At 45.9% G+C, this 11,381-nt stretch overlaps 1 protein-coding gene across 1 annotated transcript in view; it reads left to right on the top strand.

The window, feature by feature from the left end:
• COQ8A (coenzyme Q8A) overlaps positions 1–11,381 on the top strand; it is a 73,462-nt gene that overhangs the window by 18,665 nt on the left and 43,416 nt on the right. Inside the window, exons 2-4 of the mRNA XM_024196761.3 lie at positions 2,681–2,873; positions 6,137–6,547; positions 7,733–7,799. Of these exons, the coding sequence (XP_024052529.1) occupies positions 2,697–2,873; positions 6,137–6,547; positions 7,733–7,799 (655 nt within the window). The 5' untranslated portion in view covers positions 2,681–2,696. The remainder of the gene's footprint in view (positions 1–2,680; positions 2,874–6,136; positions 6,548–7,732; positions 7,800–11,381) is intronic.

Genomic DNA, 11,381 nt, shown 5'->3' with positions numbered 1-11,381 from the left:
CGGGAGCGCGTAGCCCCGACCCCCAGAGCGCTGTGCGTGCGGCGGCAGGGCTCCAGGGGAGGGGAGAAGGCGGGGGAGGGGCCGGCAGCTTGCTGCGCTCTGCCCGGCGCTCCAGCCCAGGAGTGCGGACCCCGCGGCTTGCCGTGCCGGGAGAGTGGGGCCATTTGCCCACCCCGTGCGCACGGCTATGCTTCTGCTCCCTGCCCCCGCGGGGGGAGTGGAGGGCAGAGGAGAGTGGGCCGGGCTGGGCAGGATTTTTAATGGCACGCTGGAGTCCCGGCAGGCTCCAGCATGCCATTAAAACTCGGCTCGCGTGCCATCTTTGGCACGTGTGCCATAGGTTGCCAATCCCTGCATTAGCTATTCTCCAGTCATTTGGTACAGAAGCTGATTTAAATGATAGGTTACAAATTACAGTTAGTAGTTCTACAATCTCACATTTGAGTTCCTTCAGAACTCTTGGGTGAATGCCATCTGGTCCTGATGACTTATTACTGTTTAGTTTATCGTTTTGTTCCAAAACCTCCTCTAATGACACCTCAATCTGGGAGAGTTCCTTAGATTTGTCACCTAAAAAGAAGTGAGTGGAAACTTCGTCCAGGTGAGCATGGTTGCGGAGCCTGCTGGCCCCTACTTAGGAAGGGGGAGGAAAACAGCAGAATGGTTAAGTGCCACTAGTTTTGGGGGGGGGGGGGGGGGAAGAGAGGCAGGAGTGCTGCTCCTAGTATGGGTGGGGAGAGAAGGGAAACAGAGCAGTGCAACCATGCTTCTCATTTAAGAAAAGGGAGCAGCAGAGTGGCCCACATGGAAAGTTGTAGCTGGGTACCTCTTTCATGACCAGGAGGTGGTGCAGCAACTCCTAGAATTCACTTCTTGCAGATGGTTGGAGGGGGACAGCTGAGAACAAGTCTAACTTCGTGTGTCTGTGAGAGCCGAGAATTGACCCACTGGGGTGCATGGGGTGCAACGGGGGCTAGGAATACTATTTTTGGCGGGACAGAATTAACTAACTAGAGTGCAGTGTCAGGGTTTACTTACTGGTGGGGGAGTGAAGATGTGTCCATGTAAATTAATAAGGCATGGGTGTGGTGGGTATGCAAATGAGAAAGCATGGCAGTTACAGGTACTCTACCTCCTGCTAGTCTGGGTGAAGATATTAAGGAAATCTTTCAAACCTTGATAATCAGATGTCAAACACATACACTGATGCTTGTGTGCATAGAGTAGGAAGGGAAGTGGGACCATATGCCTAAATTTATTGGCTTTACCTAACTCTGCCTTCCCTAGAACAGTTCTGTATTAACCTGAAGGTATGCGAGTCCTGAAATAGTGTCCTTTGTGCACATTTGTAGGAACAGGGCTTCTTTCTGGCTGGCATTCAGGTTGGCCAATTAGCTATAGGATCTCTAAGCGGAGATTCCTAAGATAAGCAGTTGCCCAAAGGGGGCGGAGGGCAATTTATTCCTGAGGGAATTATGCACCAAAATATTAAAAATTATGTACCAAAAATTATGCACACGATATTTTAAAATTCTGCAAAATTCTACAAATTTTATTTGTCAATAAATAAATGTGGCTCCAGCATGGCAGTGGGGAGCACAAGCCACTGACTGCATTGAGGTAGGAGATCACCCTGAAGCCCCCACCTCTCCCAGTACAGGGACTTGGCAGTGAGACTGCACCTGACCCTGACCCAGTGCAAGGGCTGGGCCTGCCCCTCCATGCCAGGTGCACCAGGTGTTCGCGGCAGGCTCAGCCCAGCAAGATCCAAGTATGGAGGGCTCAGTGTGGGTGGGGATCCACGTGTGGGGTGAGAGGTTTCCGGGTGTGGGCGGCTCAGTGGGAGATCTGGATGCACAGGGGCTCATTGGGGGTTCTGGGTGCAGGTGCAGTGGGTCTCTGCAGGGGATCCAGGTGAAGGTGGTTGTGGCTCAGCAGGGGAGGTCTGGGTCTGGGAGACTCAGTGGGGGGTCTGGGTGCTGGGGGAATGGGGCTTCGAGTGGGGGTTTGGGTGTGGAGGGGCTCATCAGAGAGGTCCAGGTGTAGGGAGATGGGGCTTGTCAGGATGAGGGTTTGATGGGTCTGCTTAACAGGGGAGCCCCAGCTGCTGCTGAGGGGATGCCGCATGCCGGGGTCCTGCTTCCCCCCATGATTCCCCTGTTTCCTTTTCTTCTGCATCTCCCTCCCCTCACTCCCTCATTCCCCTCCCCCTGCCTTATTCCTCCCCCTTCCTTCCCAACTGCCTTTCCCCCCCACCCTATCACCCCTTCTTCCCTCATTTCCCCCTCCCCCACCCCCACCCAGCCGCACCACAGGCACTCACTGTTGCACAGAAAACAGAAAGGCGCACAGAAGGGGAGCACAACTGGCATTAGGACCCAGCTGCAGATTCAGAGGCAGCCTCCTTCAGCTGGGCAGCTCTATGCTTGCAGAAATGGGGAATGTGTGGGGCATGTAACCAACCCTATGTGCCCCCCATGCCTGGCCTGTGTTTTTTGGGGGGCAATTCCTCCCCAACACTGTGCCCATAATCACATCTCCCCTCCAAACCCCCAGCTTCCCTTTGCTTCCCTGCCATTTTCTGCAGGGAAGCACAGGACTCTCATGAGCAGTTTGATAAGAGAAAGTCTTCAACTACTTACTGTTGCTGTATTCCATGATTCTCTATTGTGTTTTTCAGCTCTGAAGGGTCAGTCATGGCAGGTGATGCCATCATGCTGATCAGAGGCTTGGCTAAGCTCAGTAAGGCCATCATAGAAACCCAAGTAGGACAGCTGCGGCAAGGAGTTGTTGGTGGTGATGCAGTTATCGTTGCAAGGACCTTTCAGACCACTGTTGAAGAGCAATTCAGTGCTGCCATGGGAAAGATGCAGGTAAGGAAGACTTTGTATGCGTTCGCCATTTCCCAGGGCGAAGGCTTCTTTCTCTCACAGGTTGTACATTGCTTGTCTGTGAAAGGGGTCGTCTGTCTAAGAGGTAATGGGTGGGTCTCTGCACATAGTACTCCTGAGGGCATTCTGTGCCAAAAAAATTAAAAATTCTGCGCACAATATTTTAAAATTCTGCAAATTTTATTTCTCAAATAAATGTGGAGGCTCCAGCATGGCATTGGGTAGCACAGGCCACTGGCTGCACAGAGGTGGGAGAACACTGTGTGGTGGGTTTGACTTTGTCCCGGATGCTATGCAGGGGATGAGGAAGTCCCATCCTCCCTAGCCACGACTAGCAGCTGAGCCCGGCACAGGGTAGGAGCCACCAGCTGGGTCTTCCCTAGTCCTGACTCCTGCCCCACAGTGATTTGCCTCTCTGCCGGCTGCCCTGGGCACCCAAAACATACTGCTGTGGAGGGTTGCATGACCACTCTCGTGGCTTCCCTTTGCTTCCCCATCAAAATTATTTTTCTGCCGGGAAGGAAAGAAGGGGGACATAAATTCTGCACAGAATTCCCCTAGGAGTAACATAGGGTCCTTCCAGCTGCTGCAGGATGCTGAGACCATAGACAAGGTCTGCTGGTATTCTGAGGCATGAATTGTTAATACTAAACCATGGAAAATTCAGGTGATAGCTCCTAGAATATTGAAAAAAATTATCTTAAATCAACATTGTCAAAATAGTGATTTCCCCACCCAAACTGTAGGATCTTTTTTTTAACCTCATTCTTCAGTATTCTTGAAATACAGCATCTTTGAGTGACTCACGCACAACCAAACCAGAGTGCTTGGATACCTGTCTTTCGTTGGGTGAATGGAATGGGCACACATCTTCCTGTTTCTGTGCACAGGTGAAGGGATTGGCATATGGATGAGTCGTGCACTCTGAAGTGCTTTGAGAACAATGCTCTCGTACTGAGATGCAAGCACAAAAGGGCAGCATGGTGTGTTCCAAGTGCGAAGACATACCTGGGAGGCCTACTGTTCATGGCTGCGTTTTTGTTTTCCCCAGGAAAGTGTCATGAGCTGAGGCTGAGGATTTAAGGTTTGGAGGACTCTTTCCTGAGACTGTGGTATGAAAACACAAAGCGAATGGGAGATCTTGTTCTCCAGTAGGATAAATATCCAGTAGGAATTTTTTGTCCCTCCAGATAACTTATTTGTATTGTGGTAATGCCTGGGAATCCCGGTTATGGACCAAAAGCTTTCTTGTCAAAAGTTAAGGTCTGACTAAGATTGAAAAGGGAAGGTCAGCAGCTTAGATATTTACAAACTTTGGTTGCTAAAGATTACCTCTCTCATTTGGCTGTGAGAATGGACTTGTATAAGGTGAATTTTTTCTACCTTTGCACTTAGCCAGTTCTTGTTTCCTCTGTGGAATTCTGCTGCTTTGCAACTCTTCTGCCATACCCCTTGGCGCAGGTAGTATTTTCTGAAGAACTCAGGGCCAGATTTTCAAGTGTTCAGTGCCCACAATTGAGCTGGAATTTCAAAGGAATCCTTTTCCCATATAGGAACCTAAGTAAAGGCCAGATTTTCAGAAGCGCTCAGGAGCTCCTATTGTGATCCTTATGGCCAGACTTACAAAAGTGCTCCACACCCAGGGTGTTGACATCTCTTGAAAATCTGGTGCTTAGTGCCCTGGGAGGACATGAGTCTTTAAATCAAAACTTGCATGTCTTTCTAAAAGAGATGCTATAGCTGAAACACAAGTTATGGGCTTAATGCTTTAATTACTGGATGAGATTCTATGGCCTGCATTATACAGGACACCTGGCTACATGATCATTCATAATAATGGTCCCTTCTGGCCTTAAAATCTTATGAATCTGTCTTTTTTTAGTTGAAGTTTGCCATGATTTTGGTGACCTGCAGAGCCCCCTAAGTGTATCTGGTTGTCGGTGCTTGTGGTGATAACTTTTTGGCTGCCGTTACCTTAATCTTCGTTTTCCTTTTGCCATCCCAGGTTTACAATATTTATTTTAAAACTCTTCTTCGATCTCTCTGGTCCCAGGGTCTAATATGACAGTACTTTTGTGTTCTGATCAGCTTTGGCAGGAAAGAATGTATATTACTAGATGGAAAAAAGAACCTTCTGCAGTAAATGAAACTATCTCCATCCCTTGCAGCCCTTGCCAAATATTGACCATTTAAGACTTAAGATAATTCTTATTAAGTATGAAGAGAAGAAATTTGCTCTCTTCATACCCTGGTGGGAGGTGGCTGCTGCTGCCGCACTGATTAAAGATTTTTTCCTCCCTCAGTAATGTTGGTGCTGGGAATTACACGAGACCTGCCTGAATAACAGGAAGGGCTGTGGCCTGCATTTCTTCCTCAAATGGGGGAAAAATAATTAGCATTTGGGAAAGAGCCTAGAATATGCTGATGTCTGCCTGACTGTATAAGAATTAAAACATTGATTTGGTTACAGTTCTCAGCAACAGGGTCAATTTATGGCTGAGGCAGGTAACTGGAGTCCCAGGGGCACTAGACAGTTCATTGAGTTAATGCTTTGTTTCTTGCTTTGATACTGCCAATCACTTTGCGGTATTCGCAGATATCTGGAATAGCAAGGCAGGTATCACAAGTAAGGACCCAAGTGTGTTGGCAGAGCTAGGTTGGAAAACTTTTCCTGGCAACACCTCACATTGAGCTTAGCTGTGAGGTCACACCCTTGCTTTAAGCACAAAATAATCATGCTCACAGTGAAATGTACAATACTACAATAACTTGCTGGCTGGTTAAAGAAATACTATTTTCTGTTATTTATGGGATCAGCCATGTGGGGCTGAGCTAAACTGCTCTACAATTAGATGTTCAATTAGCACTTCTGAAAGAGTTTAAGGTGTAAAAATACCTAAACTATGAATAATGGGGAAGAGCGCAAGAAGGATAAAAACTAAAGTCTTGAGTGATGGAAGGATGTGTGAGGGGGTGCCGGGGGGAGGGAGATAGCAGATCATTTCTGTCATCAGGTCTATTGCACCCATCGCTATAGTTGCTAAGTACTGTGTTCCATATAAATGATCTCCAGAATTCTTGTACCTTCCTGTGTACCTATGATGTGGGATTGACTGGATATACCTCAGAGTACCTCCCCTTGAAATCAGTAGGACCTAGTTACACTCACATTTAAGAGGGTCTTTGAGTGTCCTGTGGGGTTTTTTAAATTTCTGGTTTCTGACCCATTCCAATGTTACTTGCAGGATCTGGGTAAGCAGCAAGAAAACTTAACTGATCTTGGTGAGGATTTTGGGAGTGATTACAATTTCTCGGGGCCAGAATCATCAAATACTACAAAGGACTTCTCATCTCCAGGCCAGCCCGACAAAGGTAGTGGTACAGAGGGTCCAGCTTACACCTACGCCACAAACGGACCTTTTAGAAATGTCAGCGAGATTGGAGATGCAAGCCCAGGGCAGATTCCTTTCTCCGCCAAAGTGAATGCAAAGCTATTTGGAGGCTTTAGGGACCCTGGAAATCCTTTTGCTGCTGCTTTTGGGCAAAACAGGGCTTTTCACCAGGACCATTCCTCTGTCAGTGGGCTAACAGCTGAAGATATTGATAAAGCCAGGCAGGCCAAAACCGATCCGGAACACAAACCTCACAAACAAATGGTATGTATTTATTAATTTCCAGTCCTCTGCTTTAGCCACACAATCACCCTTCCTCACCTTCTCCTCCTGCTCCTCCTCCGAATTTGGCTTATTGCTACGTGGGTGGTAAAGGGGACGGTGTCTTTTTTTTTTTTTTAATTTTAGTCTATGCAATGTTGTTCTGTCACTCCCCCCCGCCCATTCATCTTCTGTGAGAGGATGGTTAAAATGTGTACGTGAAATTAGAATTGTTCTCTATTAACAGGTGCTCACCTGTCACTCCCCATGCTGGGACCTCGTGTGCCATTGCATGCTTAGGATAATTAAGGGTCTATATTTACTCTTGGCTTGCAGACTGAGACATGGAGCAGGTGCAGACAGCTGTAGGCAGTCTCAGTAGGGGTGTGAAAGATTGAGTGGGCAGTATATGCTGAATTCCTCTGAACTGAGTGTGTGATCCCTCCAGGTCAGGGTGGCCCCCACTATTAGAATAGCATATGGGAAGCTTGAACTTCCACCCCAGAGTATAAACATACCTAAGAGTGGCATAATCTTGCAAATGCTGACTGGGTCACCATGCCCTCATGTGAAAGAAGGAGGACAGACTATAGTGGAATGAGAGAGTGCACAGCGAAAGGATTTGCCATCATTGATCTGTCTCTCTCCTTCTCCAAACCCCACTCCAGATGTTACCAGGATTCACAGTTCATTTAACCCACTGGGCTGCTTTTAGTAAACCCACTTGTGCTTGTACTGCACCTGTAACTGGAGGGGTAGTCTATAGTGCTATGAACCTGGTAACTTTCAAGAAGATTAATTTCACTAATGCAAGGTGTGTGTCCCGTAGATCAAAGGGTGGCCAAGTTAGCTATATGGTCTACTTAGACATGAACACAAACCTTTTAATCCCTCTTGCTTTCTCTCCATGGCTCACCCAGTATTTGCCACTGGAGATGTTTAATGTTTGCTTTGGTTTACAATTTGCATGGTACACTGTGTTCACCTGGAAAAACATGAGCTTCTAGAGGCTACAGGGATCAGTGCCCTAGAAATACCTAGGGTGGGATTTGTGGGATGCTGATTTCTAGCATGGTGTAGGTCTTCAAGCAACAAATAAGTTGTTCTTATTTTCTTTGGTAGCATCAACCTCTCCTAGCTGAGTTTCACTGTGGATTTTTTCTTTTTTTGTTTCTTCCAATCATGCAGCTAAGTGAACGGGCCCGAGAGCGGAAGGTGCCAGTCACACGGCTTGGGAGACTCGCTAACTTTGGAGGTGAGGGGTGTGTGTGTGTGTGTGTGTGTGTGAGGGCCTGGCACTTGTGCATGTATTTGTATTAGTCAATGACCATGAGGGTGCTGATGGTGAGGCAGCAGGGAAGAGCTGAGTGTAATGAACACTAACCACCTCTGTTCCAGTTAAGGACTCCGTTAGCATGTGCCTTGCTACAAATGGCTGATTTGGATCAATGCTCAGCTCATGCTGCTTTATTATGGTTACAGATCTCATCCACTAATCTGAGTGGAGTTGCAGCAGGGATGAATCTGGCCCACGGTACAGTGGGACGCATTGCAGAGGCCAAACCCCCAAAGTTGTTACGATGCGTATGTTCTGAGACCTGGGTCTTTGTCACTTTCTTCTCTCCTGTATTGTCCGTCTGCTATGCAGCAGTCTGCCTCTAGTGGAAACACATGATAGTCTTAGAAGTTCTGTGTGGAGGATTTGGTAGGGTGCTGCTACTCTTCTTGATAATACTCTGTTCCTTCACCTTTGGTTTTTTTAGTTACCTGTTATCCAATAAAAATGCCTCTGCTCCTGCAGACTTGCATCCTTTTTTTTTTTTTTTTTTTTTTAGTCTATGCAATGTTGTTCTGTCACTCCCCCCCTTCCTCTGGTTACTTCAACAGCATGAAGTACTACAGTAGCTTGCCTTAGTTTGAACTGATCCATACTGTTCACTTGACTAGTGGCCAGATGTTATGAAATGTATTATTCTGGTGGAGGATGGGGAGTTTACCTGCAGAACAGACATGGTCGATGCATTTAATTCATTAATAAACCACTTTCTAATTGGAAGATTATGTAGGGCCTGATCCTACAAGCTTTCCTTGTGAAGAATTTTCACTGAAATCAGTGGGATTTCTGTGCATGAATGGCTTGCAGGATTGGGCTCATATTGAAAGAATAGGTGCTTTTAAAGATAAACATCTTTATAGCAGTAATAATAGCTGGCACTTGCATAACACGTTGCATCTGGGGATTTCAAAGGGCATAACAAATGTTAATGAAACTGCACAGTATCCTCCCTGTGAGATAAGGGAAGTATTACACCCAGATTACAAATGGGAAAATGCTCATGGAAGTGCATGACTCCCAGTCCCCTATTCTGTAATCAATAAACTTGCAGCCTTTTTTTTCCTTTTGCTTAGATGTGATCATATTGTTTATAGATAAATGCAGCATAATTACATTGTGAGTTTTCTCTCAAGTAGTGTTTTTAGAGCCTCTCACACCTATCAGGACTTCACAAAATCTGCTTGAAACACACACACAATCTAGACATCCCCAGATTATTAATACCATGTTCAGACCTGCCAGTGCACAGGAGTAGTCCCCTTAGCCTACTTGTATTGGACAGGGTGTGTGTGTGTGTGTGTGTGTGTGTATTACGCATGCTGGAAAGGAACAGTTCCTTGCAGTGTAGCTTTGCAACACTTAAATTGCAGGATGCGGGGAGAAGACTCTTAACACCTGCAGGGAATCTGAGCTCTACATTTCAGTGCAGGGTTCCTTATCCACCTCATTCTGCTCTGCTGCATAAAGAGGACAATGCATCACGATTCACTTCTTAGAATAACAGCATCTCTTTTAAAACAATTTTTTTTGAAGCTCTGAGAGCTTACAGGCCTCCTCCGACCTGAAGCACTGACATTAGTGCTTCCTGCACCCTAACCCATGTTTTGAAGAAAGCATGTTGCATTACTGCTGGCTGTTCATATTTTCCATGTAACCAGATTTATCCTGGCTGCCTGCTGACAGCTGCTTGATGTGAAATGGCAACTGTCCATGCTGTTTGTCTCTGGACTTTCAGTACTGTGGGTATACAGCTCCAGGTCTCTGCATTCAAGACTGTGGCATGAGGAATGGCTGATTCATGCTTCAAGCTGGAAAGTTACCCTTAGTGGGTGGGGAGGAGAGAAGTGAAACGTCTTTAATATTTAAAAAAAAAAAAAAAAAAAACGGGGAAGGGCAGGGAATACATTGTTTACAGTCAGGGACACTTGGAAAACATACCACTCCTCCATACATCACTCTCCTTTCTGAGGAGCTTGAAATTGAGGTCAAGAACAGCTGGGCTGTTGCTTTCAGCCTGTTGTTCTTGGTTCCTGGTTTGCTTTTTCCGATCTTGGTGAAGGAACAGAGGGGGTTTTGTTCAATTTCCCCACTGCCATGGGTTCTTCCTTGATAGTGTCAGGAACTGATAAGCCTTTTCTGCAACAATAAGGAGAAGTATGATCTTCTCTGTGATCTTGTTAGCCTCTTAATAGGTGTTAAGCAACAGGTGGGTTGATTCAATAGGCAAAGCCTCTCCTTTGGTGGCTGGGTGGGTTGGCTAATGTTTGAAGGAGTCTTCCTTCTCTGAAGTAAGGAGGAGGTAACACAGAATCAGGAGAATAATGGATCATCTGAAGTAAAAGGGAAAGCTCCTTGATTAAGAGACCTGGGTCTTGGCTGGCTTGAGAGAGATAACTGTAACTTCAGAATACTTTAAGCAAGTGTGGGGTCTATATGTGTGGAGACTTGGCTCCGTTTACAGTTAAAGGCAGCTTCTGCACATTATTTACTCTAAGTTTAGAACTGTTTTTGGCCTGCACATGTACTTAATAATAAAAACATTATACTGCAAATCCATATCTGGTAACTCCAGACAGTGGTTTTACTTTACTTGTTTTAATCTGATGAGGTGAAGACCCTCTTCTCCTTAAATCTTTACAATACATTTTAAAACTCTGGTGCTGTGTATACTGCCTATGTGAGATTCCTTGAACTGCTCTGCAGCAGTAATCACAGTAACTTCAAAGCTCAGGGCCTGGTTATTGGAGGTGCTTACACTCTCAATAGAAGATGTGCTGGAGACAGGAAGACTGCACCTAGGATGATCTAAAGAGAGGTACCAGTTACACTGCCAGCAGTTGGGAACGGCTGCAGAAAGGAGTCTGAGATATGCTGCAGAAAAGAGGCAGGGCAAGAGAGACAAAATGTTGAACAGTGAAGGGGAACCCCTAGGGTGACCATACCTCACAGGTTAATGGGAATTAACAGCACATCTACTTATATTCCTTAGAATGTTGAAGCGATTGAGATTGTGTGTGAGAACAAGAGTGCAGTGATCTGACGAAAACACTTGGCATTGGGATATGATCCTTTTCTGTTCCATCAGCTGTCTGAACTTTGAGAGAGGGCTTTACATGGCAATGATCTCATTTGAAGATGCATATGGGATGGGGAAGAAATTTTTAGAGAGTATATTGAATAGCTGGGATAGATTTCTGCTTGAGAGGTGAATATGGATTAAAAAGATGTAGAGTCTACAGAGTGGCATTTGACCTTTCTCCAACTTTCTTGAGGCGGGACAGTAGCAGTTTAGTTCTCATTTTCTTATGAGATGGGAAACTTCTGATTTATTAGGGAAGGATGGGTGGGGAGGTGAAAACCTAGGTTAGATTTCAATGCTCCCTAGAGCAGTGGTTCTCAACCTATTTACCATTATGGGCCGGATATGCAGCTCTCTATGTATAATGTGGGCCACATCCACACAAATAAATATATATATATATATATATATATATATATATA

The sequence above is a fragment of the Terrapene carolina genome, unplaced genomic scaffold (assembly GCF_002925995.2).
Source record: "Terrapene carolina triunguis isolate 2854851 unplaced genomic scaffold, T_m_triunguis-2.0 Scaffold406, whole genome shotgun sequence".
Taxonomy (NCBI): Eukaryota; Metazoa; Chordata; order Testudines; family Emydidae; genus Terrapene; species Terrapene triunguis.
This window is presented reverse-complemented; position numbering and strand designations above follow the sequence as displayed.